The sequence below is a fragment of the Agelaius tricolor genome, unplaced genomic scaffold, assembly GCF_023055355.1.
Source record: "Agelaius tricolor isolate 1412-34295 unplaced genomic scaffold, bAgeTri1.0.p SCAF_14, whole genome shotgun sequence".
Taxonomy (NCBI): domain Eukaryota; kingdom Metazoa; phylum Chordata; class Aves; order Passeriformes; family Icteridae; genus Agelaius; species Agelaius tricolor.
This window is the reverse complement of record NW_027269274.1, coordinates 6,811,713-6,830,414: the sequence shown is the minus strand read 5'-3', so window position 1 is coordinate 6,830,414 and position 18,702 is coordinate 6,811,713. Positions and strand designations below refer to the sequence as shown.

General features: G+C 49.1%; 1 protein-coding gene across 3 annotated transcripts in view; it reads right to left on the bottom strand.

The window, feature by feature from the left end:
• Nucleotides 1-4,557: 4,557 nt before the first annotated feature.
• Nucleotides 4,558-18,702, bottom strand: part of PRICKLE2 (prickle planar cell polarity protein 2) — a 103,989-nt gene continuing 89,844 nt past the window's right edge. For all 3 annotated transcript variants that reach the window (XM_071439430.1, XM_071439431.1, XM_071439433.1), the window contains 2 exons: nt 17,489-18,352; nt 4,558-7,242 (listed from right to left, as the gene is read on the bottom strand). In XM_071439430.1, the coding sequence (XP_071295531.1) occupies nt 6,374-7,242; nt 17,489-18,352 (1,733 nt within the window). In that variant the 3' untranslated portion in view covers nt 4,558-6,373. The remainder of the gene's footprint in view (nt 7,243-17,488; nt 18,353-18,702) is intronic.

Below are 18,702 nucleotides of genomic sequence, written 5' to 3'. Positions count from 1 at the left end.
CCTGGCATATAAAAACATTGCCATTTCACTCATGTGTTACCCAAGGATGAAGTTTTAATGTAACTCCTCAGTGGTGGGTGAGAGCAGTGTAGAGCAGCAGGGGGGGCACAGGGCAGCATCGCATCATTGGACCAAAATCTTGAAAATTTTCATCTAAGCCTCAAGGATTTTGCAGTGACTCTCCCTGGCTCCCCTTTGCTCCCCTGTGGTCACATGAACAGAAAGCAGTGTGAGATGCAAGTGTTTCACTCAACATTTTAAAGCTGTTTGCTACAGGAATCTATGAATTTAGTAAAACTTCCTAAATATTCCCAAACTGCTCAGCAGGCACGTGATGAGGGATGGAGTGGATTGAAGAAGCAGGATTTACTATTTTGAAGAGTCATCACATAAATTATTCAGCAGCCCTGATGTGCCCAGCTGTGTTTACTCACCTGGGCCAGGAGCTCCAGAGGTTGCTGCTCCCAACAAGGAGCAATTTTGCTGCTTTGGCTTTTGGTGGGGAGTCAAGGTCAGACCTAAGCCAGGCAGATGGGGCAGGAGGATGGGGGGGCTCATTGGAAGCCTCTGACAGGAAAAATCTCCATTGGGCCAATACATGAATGGCCTTTCCAACAGGCACTCTGTGCAATGTGAATGAGCAGTGATAATTACAGAATTGCAGCAGCTCCAGATGTTTTGTGTATGTTTCAGTCTTCATTTATTTGTTTTCTGTGCCAAGTTACTTGGGATACCGAAAAATGTAAATAATGAATATGTGATGAGCAGCGAGAATGAATCCCTGCCCTGCCTCCCTCTTCCAATAAAGCTAATTAATCCAAGTACCAGAATAAAAACTGCTTGAGTCTGCTCCAGCATCAGCCATGAAAGCATTCTCATGAGCAGATAATTGACAATTAAGGCCCAACTTACAGAAAAGAAGAAAAAAACCCAAGTTTTATAGAGCTAAAGCTCTATAGCAGCAAAGATCTAAGGGAGGAAACAACTCTGATAGAAATTGCTGGCATGCAGTGCCAACAAAGCTGGCTCAAGCCCTGAGCCACTGGTTTAAATCACAACTCCTTTGCCAGCCTCCTTCACTCCAGATTTTAAATTTCTTGTTGTTCAAAGCATGATTGTGGTGGAGGTTTGGAGATGGGGAAACTGAGGCACGGGGCACAGGCAGGGCTGGAAGCCAAGGGGTCCCTGTGTTTGGGTGGCAGTGATTGCCTGGCTGGCTTTGGTAGAGAGCAGGGCATGGGCTGAGGTACCCATGGCCTGGCTCAGGGCTGCCTTTCTCCTGGGTGTGCATTTGGCATCCCAGTGCAGAGGCTGAGCTTTGACTGCAGGAATTACATGGGGTATATGTACCTATAGATATATACTGGGATCTGATGTGTGCTCTTCAGAGTTTAATGCTTTATTTAGACTGATTTAACTCGCTTCACAGGGCTTTGTTTATCCATTTTAATAAATCATCTCTTTCAGCTAAATCTTGCCTTAAGAGTTGATCATATCCAGAGCCTCTAAGAGCACAGCAGATATAAATATTTGCTTTTACAAGGGGAAAACTCTCCTGAGAATGCTTTAGCAACTGACTGGGTTTGCCTAGAACAAGGAAACTGGTAATTTGCTGAGTGCTTAATAAGAAGTGAAGAAGCAGAAAGGTGGAGCTGCTTTTGGTCCCTGCTCTAAGGGCCAGTGTCCCACAGGTGGTAAATCCTGTGACCTGGCTTCCTCTGCTCCTCCCTGCAGAGGATGAAGCCTGGCTGCAGATGAAGCTGATGCTTTAACACATAGCACAACACTGGAGTCCATTGTTGATGGGCAGAGGCAGCAAATTCAAATCATTTGAACTTTTAAATTTTTCTTCCCTCCTCAGAGATTCTGACAAACTTGTAGATGCTTTTGGAAAGGGGCCCCAGCTCTCCAGTGACTCCCCTTTGTACTCAAACCGGATCTGAATTCCTAAATAGTTTCAAGGATCTAGGTTAAAAGTGTATTGCATAAAAAAAAAAAGAAAAAAAGAAAAAAAGGATAATCTTAAAAATAAAATCCTCTGGAATTGCTCTAAGTTAATGAGCTTTTTCTGGACATGGAGGATGGTCATCTAATAGGTGGCAAATGATCTTCAGGAGAACGAGGACAGCCTAGATTTCAAGAATAGCACAATTGTATGTAAATGCAAGGAACTGGGAGCTTTTTTTTAGCCTGAAAGAGCAAAGTTCATGAGATACCAGGGCAGTTCAAAGCCCAGGAGCCCAGACTAGCTGAGAGCTGGGGAGGGGGCACAGCAGCAGTGCCAGGTGGGTGCTGCCAGCCCCCCACTGCACAGGCATGGACTTCTGGGGTATTAAATTGTGAGGGTAAACGGGTGTCTGTTTCTCAGGAGCAGTTGGTCTTTACCAAACTGAGGTAATTTATTAACCCTCCTCTCAGCAATGCTGCCCCTCACTTCATAAGCAACTAGGTTTTCAAAGCCAGGGTGCTTTGGGCTATGCCAGAGTCACTTGGGCCTTTAGCAAATGTGGGATTATTTGTGGATGATAATTTCCAGACAAGGTGCTGCTGAATATTTCTAACTTGACACTTCTGATTTTTCTGCAGAGGCTTTGCTCATCTCATTATGATGTGTCTGCTAGGTTTAAGGCTGTGTGGCCTTTGACTTCCTGAAAAACAAGCCTTAGGTGTGCTAGAAGCTCCCCTGCACAGCTCTAGTGGTTTTTGGGCCATGTTGTCATGCTGGGGTGTTTCAGGTGATGCAGGGACCTTAGGGAGCCCCCCATGTCTGCTGGGGAGGATGGATGTGAAGGATGCTGTGCTCCCACCATCACACCAGCCATGGCCAAGTATGTGATGCAAACCTTGGCTTTGCAATGGGGGTTAGCACCAGCCCATCCCATGGTAACACTGGGTGGGTTTTGCCAAGGACTTTCTGGAGAAAAAAAAGGGGGAAAAAAGAGATATTTTACAGAAGAAACTTGTGGTAGCAATAGACCATAGCAATCTAGATTTAATTATTTTTGTGAGCAACAATGACAGCGTGCCGGGCTGGCTCTGGCAGCACAGCTGTCTGGAGGAGCCCAGAAAATGCTTCCAGCCTGGCCAAACCAGGGACACTGCAGGTGACCCCAGGGGACCTGGGAGCCACTGACACTCACCCTGAGCTTTAGGGGGTGTCACCTTCAGCAGCTCTGGAGACGCAAAAGCAACGTCAGCACACGGGCCCCGCTTCCATGGGCAGCAGGCACAGAGAGGGGAATCAGCAGGGCCAGATGGCAAAGGAGCAAGATTTTACAGACTTGTAGCTCCATCCCTCAAGCTCAGTGGGTTTGTCAGAAATGGTTAATCATACTCCAACTGGGCTAAGCAGAAAAAAAACCCAACTTCTTTTTTCTTTTTCAATCACGTGCCTCAAAGTGTACTGGACTTCTGGAGCCCATATGAAAAATCAAAAGGGTTTGGAAGCTGCATTTGCATTTATTGCTGAAATTTGTACCAACCCTGACTTTCCTAGAAAATGTGACCTGCCACTTTTCTGTGGTGGTGGTGAAGGGTCCATCAGAGGGGAACATCACCTGAGAGACTCTTTTCTCCCCTGTTTGTTGCCCATCTGTTTCAATTCCAGCACTGCATTAAAACTGGGGTGCATTGCAGGGATGCAGAGATGCTCTGCAGTGAGAACCAAATTTTGAAGAGTTGCTTCCAGCAGCAAAATCATTGTGTGAACAGAGGCACTGTGCCTAGGATTTTAGTAGACAAACTGCATGTGCAGAGTGCTGCAATTCTGCTGCAAGGAGTCTCTAAACTTGTTCTGTTACCCCTGGGGAGAGGCAGCAAGCAGGGAAAGGGGAAAGGCTGGGATTAGTTTTTTACCATTTGCTGAGCTACCCAAGCTCCTGCTGCACAAGAGCAGCTCAGCTGTACCAGAGCTGACAGACATTTGTTGTGCTTTTAATCACTGACAATGAATTAAACTGCACATACTAAATTCCAATTATAGAATAACCTGTAGTTACAGTGTCATATTTGTTGCTGTAAGCAATACCCCTATCCAGCTTAACAGGTCTGTTTTGGAAAACATGGAAAGATCTGTGAACTTCTAAGAAAAGGCTGTTATTTGTACATTTTAGGTTGATAGTCTCCCCCAGTATGCCAGAGGCCCAGCAGGGATTTCAGCTGAGCTGTGCTGGCTTTTACCAGGTGAAGATTTCCAAAGCTGTGTGGATACGGCTCTTGGGAATATCTTTGAGTGGGGAACATGGTGGTGTTGGGTTGTTCTTGCTCAATGATTTTAGAGTTTTTTCCCAACCTTAATGAATCTATGATGTGGCTTTTAAAACAACAAATAATGGGTCCAGGTGTTACAACACCAGGTCTCCAACCCTGGGGAAGGTGTGTGGTGTGCAGGAGAAACTCCTCCACCAGTTTTCCCTGCCCACCAAAACCATGCCAACGATGGAGCTGAGCTGGTTTTCGTGCTTTTATTTCAAGACCAGCTCAGTAAAAATCAAGTCTTTTTTATTCATGATTAACCAACACTCTTTAAGAGCAAAAAATGTACACAAGACTCTTCCCTTTGGATGAATATTTCCATTTATTCCAACTGGAAAAAACATTTTTAAATATATTTAAGTATCATTTCTTTTTTTTTTTAAAGGAATAATAATTATCACATTGTCCTTTACAAACAACAAAAAAATTCCTAGCAATAGTCTGTGGTATGGAGACATCCATCTTCTAGATTTTTCTGCATCTGCTGCTTTGAGTAGGCATGGGGGTGTCCCTGTGTGTGCCCAGGGCTGCCAGTGCCACCCCTGCAGTGGGATCCACATTCCCAGGGTGCAGGGAGGGGTGGCCTCGAGGTGCAGGGACACCCTGAGGTGCCAGCAGCACGTGGGCCAGGGCAATGCAGCTGGTTAAACTCTCAGCCCTCCTGTGGCTCAAAGCCCAGCCTTATTTTAACCCCCACAGGTGCTCTGGGTGCCAAGAGCCCCTTTTTGCAAACTTGCTCCTTTATGGGAAGCACTGGGACAACCTGGCCTTGGCTTGCAGCTGGGATGGCAGAACCCCAATGGATTAAAGCACACAGAGAACAAACTCACATCCACCAGAATACAACACAGCTGAGCCCCATGCAGGGGCCCTCTGCCACGGCGAGGGGCTGGGCTGAGCCCCCCAGGGGACAAACCCTGGCCACAATCAGCCCCAGAGGGGCCAGGGCATCTTGCCAGGCAGGAGGGGCCCGTGGGGAGCAGTTTGCAGGTGTTCTCATATGTCGTAGGCAGGAGGCAATACTGAGACTTCCACTTGGATATGAACAGCAGTTAACCCAGGAGACTAGAGCACCATAAGACAAGTCTATATTCAAAACAACGTCATGCTGACATCACACAATTGCACCATTTACACTTTATTTACTCCAAATAATAGTTCAATGTTTAGTAACTTCAGCGTTCTCTACAGAGGTGTGAAATTCCTTCTCCAGCTTTGGTAATTTACAATGTTGCAGACATTTGGTAGTTCTGGTCTTTCCTATTTAATAATAGTAATAATTAAAAAAAAGGCCCTTTTGCAGCTGTCACGGGTTCCTGTATCTGACTGATGGAGTGTACCTGCAAATCATAGGCTTCAAAATGCCACTGAGGCTTGTCAAGATTTAATGAATCAAAAACCATTCTGTTTATTGACCAGGATCAAAACAAATAAACAGAAAAAAAGGGTTAAAACAAAAAAAAACCCCTCAAAACCAATGAAAACTCAGACTCTCACTGATAAACTTAAGTGATGATGAAATGGCAAGGGGGTTCCAAAGTACTGTTTGGTTAGCTCTGACTGAAAACAATTCTGAACGTGCATGCATTTTCCCAGTGACTCCTAAGATATAGAAATTCCTCTGATATTACAAAATACAAAAATATTTTCTCCAAACTCTCATTTACATCGCATTTACAACAATCATGGAAATAACTTAGGCTCCCACACTGTCCAAGAGACAAATCACCTACCAACATGGCTAATGGAAAACAAAAATGTGGTGGAAAGCAAAACCTTACCAGCAAACTGATGCTGAGAGTCAACAGTGGCAACCAAAACGTACGGACAAACAGAGCTCAAGGGGCTGGCAGTATCTGGGAGAAGGAAGAGAAACTACTGGGTAAATATTACAGGCTAAAGTGAACTTTTAAAATTTTTATCTCCAAAGTAAGATGTGCAAAATATATTCACTGTGCCCAGGATTATGACTATTTATAGAAGCCGGTCTACAACCTCCTTAACAAATCCCTACTCTTCGGGCCTTTTTTTTGTTACAATAAAAGCACTTACATGATCTAAAACAGTGCAAGATCGTGAGTTAATTTACATTCTCCCAAGGTGCCTGGCAAGGATGCCATTAGGATATGATGCAGTTCTTGCTCTTCTGTCTTTTCCGGCTGTGCAACTGTCCCCTGGCCCCCACCGTGGAAGACTTGGGCATGCTGTACGAGCCGTACTTGTGCAGCAGCTCCTCGCTGGTCACGTACCGGAGGCGGGCAGGCTGCGGGATGGGCTCCCCGAGGAAATAGCCCTCGTTGTCAGACTCCGAAGAGGAGGAGCAGGTGGAGCACCAGTCGTACTCGGCAAAGTAGGGCCCCCATCTCTCGCCCAAGTGGTTCTGCAAGGCGAGATCCGACACCGTCCGGGGACAGTGGCCGTAGACATCCCTGTAGGGACCCTGCTCCATGGTCTCCCTGCAGCTCCTCTGGTGCACGAAGGGGTCGTAGTCGTCCCTGGCTCGCAGCGAGGGTCTCTCCTTGAGGCGGTAGCACTGCTCGCTGGCCAGGTGCAGCGCGTTGTCGGAGCGGGAGCGCCGCGAGCGCCGGGGCCGGTGCGGGCGGTAGTGCCGCTCGTCGTCGCGGAGCACGGTTCTGCGGCGCGTGCGCTCGCTCATGGGCGCGTGCCGGGGGATCTCCTGCGGGCCCAGCTTGGCCCCGGGCACCCCGCTGCCGTAGTCGAAGCTCTGGTGCATCCGCCCGTGCGACGGCCGCTCCTGGTAGCCCAGGGGGCTGGCGAGGTCGTGCAGGGTGGGCTCCATGTCCTGGTACTGCTGCGCCGACAGCAGGCTGCGCACGGACTCGGCGCTGCGGAACTGCATGGAGGAGTTCAGGGTGCCCATGTTGCTCATCTTCTCCGAGACGTTCATGCCCGAGTCTTTGCTCAGGTCAGGCATGGAGAACCTGGAGAGGTGCTCCTGGCGCTTGGCTCCACCGTCTGCTGAGAGGCCTTTGCAGGAAAAGGGTAAAGGGGAAAAAAAAAAAAAAAAAGTTAAGAAAGATAATTTTCTGTCAGCAGAGATGCAGGGTGGAGGTTGGTTTTGGCCCAAGACTTTTGCTTTAAAAAGTAACTCTGGTACTGATCCTGTCCTGAAGAGCCCTTTTTAAGAGGAGGACTTTAATTTTTTTAAAAAAGCAGGCAGTTCTTCCTTTGGGGAAATCACACCAATTTAAGGAGTTTTGAGTTGGACTCCAAGCTGCTTTTCACGACTTCCTTTCCCATATGTCTGCACTGTCTGCGACTTGATAGGAATAACCAACGATGCCAGGGAGAAACCATGCGTCAGAGGTAACCCGAGGCCTCCTGCACGCCGAGCTAACTAGGGTGCCATGATCCAGCACTCACACCTTCTGCAATGACAACACATTTTGGAGGACTAAACAATGTCAGTGGCAGATGAAAATGCAGCCACTGACTTAATTCGGGGTTCTCACTATGCTGCACCTCACAGGTCCCCTGAATGACACCCGTGGAGAGACCAAAGCTGCAGTTGGGTTTCCCAGGAAGCAAGGAAACACCCCAGCACCAGAGGGTCTGCTGGAGCTCCCTGTGAGCAGCAGGACAGTGGGAGGGTCAGACTATCCCTGCAGATATCCAGGGAGTTGTGCATGGGCAGGAGCCAGAAACATGAGCTCCACCTTGATGGGCTGCTCTGCTTGGGAAGGTGACCCATTAGATCTCTCCCATGTGCCAACGAGCCCTGAGCTCCTGCAAGGTGCTTTCCTTCAGCCCAAGAAGCCTTCACCTGGCAGCAGGGAAGAAGTGGGGGGTCTGCTCAGCACCTGCCTGTCAACAAGAAACTCAATGCACCCCACGGTGCCCTAGTCCTTAGCCTGTTTCATGGCTGTTTCCTGACTATTTTCTGACTGTCTCCCTGTTGGCTTGAAAACTGGCAGCAGTCACTGGTTGCTTGCATGCTCAGGACAAGAGGTTTCACAAGTTATTTCAAAGAAAATCTGTTCCATCCCAAATCAAACGTGGAATGTTTGCTTTGGCACCCTTCTCTCCATCCCTTCTCCCACAACATCCCAGCGCAGACCCAACACAGCACCGTCAGCAGAATTTCCAACATGACACACAGCCTTTATGCAATCACCAACAATTTGTGACTTTGTAAATTAATTATAAAAAATAACAACCCAGCCCACAATTCAAGAATAAAGCCTTTTTTCCTTTAACAAAAGCTGTTTGCATTTCATCAAGAGCTTGGCTCCTTTCGCATTAGCTGCTGCTGCAAACCTGAACAAGAACAAGGGTTGCTGTCACTAACCCCATTCATGAGCTGCTTTAGGGTTTCCTTGGGCTCAGCCTTGAAAAGATCAACAGATCTTGCAAAGCTGGGCAGAGTTTTCCAAATCCTGCTTTCGGTGGCATCAGGGAGAGCTTTAGCCATTACTGGCCCTCACATGGTTTGGTTTTGCTCTCTGAGTCCCAGCTTCTTTGCTTTCCTGTTGTTAATGAGGATGTTTTTGGAGTTTATGATTACAGAGAAAGGTAAAGTGAAGGATCCCTGAATGCCACAGGAAGAGGGATAGGCTGGGTTAAAAACAAGGGAAAGCCACGTTTTCTTTTTAAAAGGACACACTTTTCAAGTCAATTTAATGCTTTCTTTCTTCCTCCCTAAGTCACACTGACTTTGAGTGAGCAAGCCCAACCCTACCCAGTGCGTGCCCTTTGGAAAAAGCTCTGTGGATGGGCTTCCCGTCCCCTTTGAAGCTGCCCACCCACACTCCACACTCCCATGTTTCTCCTCCTGGCTGGAGCTGTGATTTTGTGCCTGTGAACCCAGTGGAGGCATCTGTCACATCAGGCACTGCTCCCCATGTCCCCTCCTGTGCCACTGTCCCCAGCAGCCCCTGGGGAGGGAAAAGCAACTTGGGAACTCACGCAGAGATTCCTGAAAAGCCGGAGCAACAGCGGGACTGCCGGCAGAGCTGATCACAATGAGAATCATGGCTGTTGACAGCCCAATGTGGCCTTAATCACATCTGTCACACAATAGCTGACACCAAGGAAAATGAGCCCTCGGTGACATTTATGCAGCACTTCATTAAGGGAGCTGGTGCAGCTCTGCAATAAGAATGAGCAACAGCAATGCTGTGCAGAAATAGAGCTCCAACACCACAGGATGCTGCTGTGGCAGCAACACTTGGATTTTGGCAGCATCATCAACAAGGGGCTGACCTTGCCTCACTCACAGGGGGTGCATGAGCTTTGCTCCCAGAGCCAGCCATATCAGGTGGTACCTATGGGTCTCAGTGCCCCTCAGAGCCATCTCCCTCCTGTGGTCCTGCATCCAACAAGAACAGAATGAGTGTCTGGGAACAGGCTCTGGAGACATGGCAAGAGTGAAACAGTTTTTTCAAATTAAACAAGACATATCTGCATCCTTCACATCACAGACAGGAATGATGTGGCCAAGATCAAGCAGGACAACCAGGAGGGAAACCTGTTTCCTTTATGTAGAGTAAAGCAAGCTGTGGTAAGCGAGGTACTCGAGCAGAGCCAGAGCTTCACTGGTTAAGTTTGTGCAGAACAGGAGTCTGCAGCCCCTCACACACCTCCAGCAGACAACCATGAGTGCTTTAGTCTCTTCCCCTTAGAAGGCAGCACGGGGCAGTGAGTTCAGACAAGGATCCTGTGAATGGCTCATGCTCAGAGTGCAAGGTTTAATCAGTCGTGGGGATGTTTCTGGCTGATCATTCAGACAGCTTGATTATAATTAAGCACAAACATTCTGAGATCTTGATTTGCTGAGAAAATGCTGATTGTAAGAGGAATCCAGCACTGAACATGTCCATCACTGTTGCCAGCACACAGAACTTGGGGTGTGATGGAGCCTGTGCTCAGGAGGCTCTGATGCAAAGCCAGCCCAACACCCACTGGCTTCATCTCTCCATATGACAGAGTGGAACAGGCTCTATGCTGAGGGTAAAATGTGTCTTCCCAGGTAGACTGGGCAGGCTGCACATGCACAAGCCTTTTTTTTGGTAGCCACACTTGGAAATGACCCAGCAAGCTGTGCAGCTGGGAAAGGGAAACTTTATTTTAGCTGCTCATGGTGACAGGTGAAGGATTTATTCCACTTGCTCAGAAGCAAAGCTGTGCTTTTCCAGCTGAAGGCACTGAGAGCTCTGCATGGCTCTTATAGTGCCCACAGCAGGTTACAGGTCCAGGATTCAGTCTACAATCCTTGCAGAACACAAAGGTGTCTCCAGGCTGAATTTTACATTTATACCAAGGCATCATGAGCAGGGCTAGGCCCAGATTAGTCTTTCTAAAGTCTCAAAATGTCCCTCTCTATGGCTCTCTGTGGAGCCACAAGACCTCAGGAGGCAGAGTGGGAACAAGCCAAAAGTGCTCCAGTCTGACCGCAGTGAGATCAGGGGATAGCAATAACCATTTGTCAAAAAAAAATTCATCTAGAAAACATGACCTGGGAATAAAGTTTTAAAGAGCAGAGGTTGTTTAGTCTAAAGGAGAGAAAGCTGAAGGGGATATAGTAACAACCTTCAAAGGCAGAAAAAAATGCTTGCAAAGAGGAGGGAACACATTATTCTCCAGGTCTGCTGACTCCTGCAATGAAAGTTTTAAACTGGAGAAGAAAACTCTTGCTGTCTAATCACAGCAGAAGGTGACTGGGGCAGGCTCTGGCACTGGAGGGTTTCCCTGGCACCCAAAGGCAGTGGGTGCCCAGGCACATGTAGAGTGTTTCCAGATTCCTGGTCCCACACTGCCCTGGATGGTGAAAGTGGCACCAATCCCTGTGTCCTGAGGTCATTTGCCATTCCAGAGCTACACCCACCCATGAGGCCCCATCTTCTTGAGCTGCCAGTATTTATATGCAGCTGTTGCACCTCCTGCTTAATGAAGTGTTTAATCTGGGCACACAGCTAATAACCCCAGAGAGCTGCAGTCTAGAAGAGCACACGAGATGAGACCCCACCATTCAGCCCTGACTTTCTCCTAATGAAGAAATGTGAGATTCTGTTTCCCAAGGTCATCCAAGGGAGCAGGAGCCCTGCTCTGGCCCATGGTGTGGGATGGTTGTTACCACATCACCAAGACCATTCCAAGGGTGTAAACCCAGGTATAACATGCTGACCCCACCCAAATTTACTTCTGCATGATGCTCTGAGACTGAGCACATCCACTGCTGGCTGCCCCAGAGGCACAGGCACTGGGGAAGAGATGTCACTGCTGCCTCCAGCATGGTACTTCAGCCAGTGGCTGTCCTGGAGCCAGACTGGTGCCAGCACCACAGCACACACAGACACAGCAGGTTTTTCTGCTGCTGCTCTCCACTGCATGGGGCTGCCAGGCTCAATATTTCACCCTGGAGCCATGGCAACATGTGCTTTCCCAATGAGCACAAGGGAGAGCTCCAGCTCGGCTGTGGGTGCTCGATATAGAAGTGGAGCTTGCTGCAGCACCAAGAAAACCAAGCAGGTTTCTGGGTAACATTCAGGCTCACTAAGAACACCCTGTACCACCCCCTCTGAAGTCTGTCCCCTCCCCTCCTGAGAACCATGTTTATCCCATAAACACTGCCAAGGGAATTAACACCCCAATAAGCAAAGCCACAGCACAAAGGTACCCCTGGAGAACATCACCTCTACAACCTTGCCACAACAAAGCACTCGGAGTGCTCCAGTCCCACTGTGTGCTGTGCTAAATGGGGGCTGCAAGTTGCATTATGAATTATTAAAGCACTCAGCAAATGACAGCACAGAGGCCCCAGAGTGTGTGGGCTGGGTGTGAGGCTGGCAGTGGAGCCCCCACGAGGGGAAGCAGCTCCCAGCCCCCATTAAATCAAGCTCCCTGTGAAGCTGTGCTAACACAGGGTGAGCCAGCATCCCACTGCAGGAGAGCACCAGCCAGGGAATGCAAAATATCCTGACATGGGATGTTGCAAACAACCTGGGCTTTGCTGATGCTTGCTTCTTGCCTTAACATTTATCACAGCAGACACACACATCTGTGCATCACAGCTCTCACCACAGAGGTGCCTGCCAGCACCAAAACCCAGCACCCAGCCCTGACAGCCAGTGTTTAAATGCAGCTATAGATACACAGGAGGATACAGCACAGTGTCTCTTATGTCCAGCCCCTTCTCTCTCACACAGCATCAGGCATCCTCACCACTCCTCAAACAGGGTTTATTTCAAGGTCAATGTGTAGAACTAAAAAGAAATTTAAGGAGAAAACAGCCTGCACAGAGCTTTGTTTATAGCTCAGCTCTGTCTCACTTCTGAACGACCTCAGGGCATGCAGAAATAAAGCAGAACCTTCATGTAACTGGAAATCATGGAAAATAAACAATTTGAGGGAAGGCACAGCCCCCACCAAGAGGGTCACAGTCCCACCAGCCTCCCATGGTATGTCCCCATGTGTGACCCATGGATGTCATTGGTTATTTCCCACCCAAGCAATCCTTTCCAGCTTGGTGGAAGAAGTCCCTTACTGCTTGGAGAAGAGTTGGATTTTAACCCAGAAGCCCCACTATAGCTCCTTTACCAGCACTCCCATCTGCTGCATCCTCCCCAGCTGATGGCCAGCAAGCCATGCTGGGGATGTTGCTTGCCCCAGTAACATCCTCCAGAGTCCATTTTGGTTGTCTCTCTGGTTTTCATTACCCCACCTGCTCTGCACTGTCCATGTGTGACACTGAAGGGGTGAAGACATGCAAGAGGGTGGCCCCACAGCAGGCACACCAAACCTCCCAGTGCTGAGTGGCAAAAGGGAAGTGAGGGGGAAAAGAAATGTTCCTGACAGTTTTTTAGCATTGGGCCTTTGGGGTAGAAAACATTTATCTTCACATCAGTTTAGAAGTTATCTGTTTTGGATTAGGAAATGTTATACCTGTGCCTCAAAATTGCAAAAATTCCCCCCCAGGGATCTGATCTTCCAACTTGGAAGCAGTTTTGTGCTGGCTGTGTCTGGGAGAAAGAGAGTGATAAGAACATGGTGGAGAGCTGGGAGCCTCCTTTTTTCATAGAAAAACTCAGGAACAGCCAAATGTGTCACTTTCTGCATTGCATAACTCAGCCGGAGCACTTGGGGCAGCTGCCCTCTCCAGCCCAGGGGAGAGAGGAGCACAGAGGGAGGGAGACCAGCATCCAGATCCCTCACTGCCACCCCTGAGGGTGTTCAGGAGCTGCTCCCAAGCCCCCAGTGCAGGAGAGGCTGGGCTAATTAATGTCTCTCCAGAAAATACAACCCTGGCCCTTAGTAAGGGCTTGTTCTTACCCTCACCTGCCCTGCAGCTTTTAGCTCCTCTGCAGGCAGAGGAAGAAAAAGGACTGGAGACAGATGATGCTGTTCTGTCACTCTGCAGCTCAGACAGGCAGGGATCAGCCCTGCTCTCTGCTTTCTGGTTATATCACACTTGTCTAGTCCTGGAAAAACAAACTATTTGGGGCCTTTGGGCATCACACAACACATGATGACAAGCACAGTGTGTGCCATACAAATGAAATCACATTCCACCCTGTAACAGCACCAGTTTAACATATTTATAAACTGGATTTATGCTTGTGACAGATGTTCCCCCACCCAAACTCATTTTCTCAAGGAATCCTTAAAATCTGTTTCTCCTTTTGCATGCAGCAGTGTCACCATTCAAGATGACTTCTACCTCCAAAAGGCTCCTGCTCTCTGTAAGCAGCACAAAGGGACTGTTCCCAGACAACAACATTTAGCCTGCAGGTACTTTCTTAAATGGGCTATTTGACCAGCTGTCATTTTGTGGAAATAACTGCTTAGAATCAACAGAGTTCAGCTCCTGATTTCCAATTCCACTGCCAGGCACAGGCAGCAACTGCAACATCTTTCTGGAGGAAAACACAAACACAGGGAGCAGGGCTGATGGGCCAAGTATCTTTTGGGAAGTGATTAACCTCTGGTAGGATCAGGCTTCTCATCATGGGCAAACCTTCCAGGACAAATTCCATCTTAGCATTGTCTCAATTGCTTAATGCAGGGAGCTACAAAGCAAACATTGCTACAGGATCCACTGGTTTTGTTCTTGTTCCCGCCATTAAAAAAACTCAACAACCCAAAACCCCCAAAAGTAGACAAAGGAAGCACAATATAAATAATAATAATATAAAAGAAAATCAGCAAAAATGAGCTCTGTCTTAGAAAACAGACTGAGAAATACTGTTTCCTTTTTGCTTCTCCATCTGATGGCCATGTAGTGAAGGATACAGTCTCTAAGAAGCTGTAGCAGATTGGAGTCTGTTGTAGCCTTCAGCTGATGGCAGAATAGGGATTTTCAAACAGAAACAGGGAAGGGGAGATGCCCTCCACCAGCAGGAGACACTGCCCTTTGCCACTGGATGTGCTTAAATCCCATCAGCATTTGTGGCAATTACACAAGCACAAACCAGAGGACAGCAGAGACACTCCCACCTAATTCCAACTCCAACACAGAGCACAAGCAGGGTCACAGCCACCTCTGCCACTCACATGTCTGCTGTTGCAGCACTGCCCATGGTGAGAGCAGAGCACTGTAACCCTGCACTGTAAGGGCACATGCCCAGGATTAACACCGTGTCTCACCTCTTTACTAACCCATGGGGAATTGGCTTTAAAGTGATTAAATAGAGCCCTTTGGTAAGGAAGAAACCTGGGGTCTTGCAGGAGATTGGGGTCACGTAGATCTTGACCCACACAATGGCTGACCCTGAAATATTACAGGGACCAACATCTGCTCATGGCAGGCAGCCTTCCGGCCACAGGGCAGGGATTAGCGCTGCACAGCCCTGAGTTATCAGCATTGCTGACTGTCTCTGGCTAATTAGCAGTTAAGTCGTTGTAGAAACATCACAGCAAAACCCACTGCCAGGGAGGTACCAGCTTTTACCATGTGCTCTCCAGGTCAGGGACTGTTTGCCCTTCAGCTCCCTATAAAAAACAGACTGTTTTCAGTGATGCCATAAAACCTGACATGGATGCAGTGTTAATTATTTCAAAGTGAAAGGTGGGGCAACTCTGCAGCATTGGTAGCTCAAAGGGACTTTGTATGTGGATGCCTGGGAGGTTCTGGCAAAGCAGGACTGGAGGATAGGGGGTGAGCCAGACCACCAGGCTGTGGCTGGGGGGAGCTCTGTGGGGAGCTGGATCAGCCACAGCAGTGAGTGCAGGGATGGGAAAAGCCAGGCAGGGGGGTGCTGTGCCCTGACATCACTTGACCAAAAACCTGCTCTCTCACAGACCTCATCCAGGTCACCAAATCTCCCTGTCCTCAAAACACTGCCAATTAAATGGGATGATAATTGTGTCCTCCATAATTGCAGACATGGCCCTGGGGGAGCTGCCTGTTGCTGCTGCAGTGCCCTTAGCTCAGCTGAGCCAGCTCCCAGAGCAAGGAAAATTATTAGAACCTTACACATTAATAAAAATATTATCACCTTACTCTGCAGAGGAACTATGAACACTCACTGCAAGCCTCATCACGCTGAACATCTGCTCCAGAAAGCAGGAACACAGCAAGCCATGAAGGCAGTCACTGCCCCTGAGGAAAGTCAGACTCTGGCTCTGTATGGTGGACAGATGCCTTTGGGAGGTAGCATTTTAAATCCCTCCCAGCATTTTAAAAAGGGGTTTCTAAAATGAAAGGCAGAATGATTTTCATTTTGATACAGAGGCCTTGCCTTGACCTATATCCCCAATAATATGTTACACTTCAGCCCCAAAGCATGCAACAACCTCTCCACTGCTCAGGGATTGCTCATCCAAGCTTGGTGTTGCTCAAGACTCTTTGTACTGATGGGGTTTACACAACACAAGTTTTCAGGAACACAAAAGGCTTTGGAAATGTGGAGTTTTGCTTAGGAAAACCCTGTTTTGGAGAGCAATTCCCAATTCCCTCGCCATTTCACATCTATTTTTCCTCTGTGTATATCTGAGACTGTTTAAGCAAAAACCCTTCCCAGCTCATTAGCTTCTCCTCTCCCCCTGTTTTTCCACTTGCTGGATAGGGAGATCCTGGCTGAAACAGAGATCATTTCACATCTTGGCATGGGGCTGGCAGCTTCCCTAAACAAACACACCAAACCCCAGATGAGGAGTCACGGGCATAGCAGAGCAAACCTGTCCATCCAGGCAGGGCAGAGCCCAGAACTGGGATTCAGGGGGGCTCAGCTCTCTGTGGGCTTGGCAATCCTCACCACCCATTGCCAGCAATCTGTGGGGGATCCTCAGGACCAGGCACAAACACCCCACAGGCCACTCCCTGCCAGCAACAAGGCAGAAGGGCTCCATTTTGTAGGGGTTCAGATGCAAGACCTGCCCAAATCCAAGCAATGATTGGCTGGAACAGAGAAAAGCCAGAGAAGCTGCAAAGAAAAAGCAAGGCAGCTTCTCTGGTGAAAAAACCAGAGCAAAGCAGGCTCAGTATTCTCTTTTCTGAGTAGCTCTGTGCTGAGGGACGTGGGAGCTGTGGTGGGCGAGCGAAGCAGAGCAGGCTGCAGGAGGACAGAGCCTGCCCAGCCCCAGCTGCAGACCAGAGCCTATGCACACACACCCATCCCTGCAGCCACGAGTGAAACCCAAACATGTTTAGGGTGAGAGGACTGAGAAATATGACCCTGGGATGTGCTCGTGAGAAACAAGCTCAGCCTGATGGGACAAGCATCTTGCCTGGCTTTTCCCTGCAGTTTCTACCAAGGGGTTGGGGAAGAGGAATTAAAGAGCTGTGCAGAGAGGGGGAGGAATTTCTTTTAACTAGTCACATGCTTGAGGACTGCATAACATTCAAAAGGGGTTAACTGGGCCTATTTCAAGGCATTCAGAAATATTTTTAGCCTGCAAGGGCAGCTGACAGCACTCCTTCAAGTGCTGAAAGCTGGAATCTGCCTCTGCGTTAGCAGTTGGCCTTGATTTTCCCCCTCTCTTCACAAAAGGGAGGATTAAAGGGTTTGAAAACATTTGTTTTGAGCTGCACAGAAAGGCCAGACATCCATAAAGCACTGCATTTGGTAAACAAGCAAGCAAATGGAGAGGAACTGTCAAGGCTTGTCAGGACCTGGCAGACAAGGCTGTGTCACTGAGCAGTGGTCGCCAGGCTTGGTTACCCTCATCCTGGGAAGACACCAGGACACAAGGGATTCAATTGCATGGAGGGCGTGCCGGGGTGGTCTCAGGGTGGCAGGAGTAGGGGTGACATACCTGTGGCATTGGGGTGACATACCTGTGGCATTGGACAGTGCCAGGGACTCCATGGAGCCCCGGGGAGTCTGCTCGGTGGGCGTCAGGTCCTCTGTGAACTTGAGGGCATTGATGGGGTGACGGGTGCGGCACTGCGATGCTGGCATCCCACCCTCCTCTTCCTCTTCATACTTGGGGACTTTGACACTTCCTCTGGTCTCTGGGAAGCTCTGGTTGGACATGTCACTGTAGCTCTCCTGCGAGCGGAGCCTCCCTGAGTAGTAGTCCTCTCTGCAGTCCTGGATGAAGCTGCCACCGTGGCTCTTCATGGCCAACGAGGAGCTCCTCTTTTGGTTGCTGAAGTGTTTTGCCCATAAATCTGACTGCGAGCCTGGGACCTGGGTGGGGTTATAGGAGGTTCTTATGTTGCACTGGCTGAGAAGCTGCAAGGGGGTTTGAGACTGGCTTTGCTCCATTTTGCCCCCGTAGTGATAGAGCTCATCCCGGCTCCTCCACAGGTGGTCCCTGTTGAGGCTGGGTGTCTGGCTGGCCAGGCTCAGCAGATCCATCTGCAGGGACAGCGGGTCCACGTCGGTGGAGAGGCGGTTGGAGGTGACCTGCAGCTGGTTGCAGGGGCTGCGTGCCCCCTCCTCGCCCTTCCCCTTGTTCTTGCCGATCTTGGCGCTGCGCCGCGACTCCTTGGCCCGTGCGCTCTGGAAAGCCGAGTCGGAGGAGTCGGAGCCGTTGGGGTCATCGCCAATGCTGCAGGCCCTGGAGCAGAAGATCTGCCCCTGCTTGGGCAGGAAGGGCCGTCCCAGCAGTGACTTCTTGCACTGGGCGCAGCAGAAGCAGGTCTCGGTGGCGTGCCAGTGCTGGCCGTCGTACGTCATCTGGCCCTGGTCAATGCCTTGGGAGAAGATCACAGTGTCAGGGTCATCTAGCACTGCACTCAACACCTGCATCAAGAAAGGGCTGGATGGGCTTCTGAGCAATCTGGCCCGGTGGAAAGTGTCCCTGCTGATGGTGGGTGGCTGGAATGAGATGACCTTTAAGGTTCATTCCAACCCAAATTATCCTATGACTCTATGGTCCCCTATGAGTGACATGCACTCAGCCTTGCTCTTGAAAGCCCTTTTTCAGGGTTTCTCTGATGCATGAAGTTAATCCCATTTTTAATTCCTCCCAATTCTAATTCCAGGCCTTTGCTTGGGAATTACTCAGTGTTGGGAAAGGCAGCAGAACCATGCCTCAAGCTAT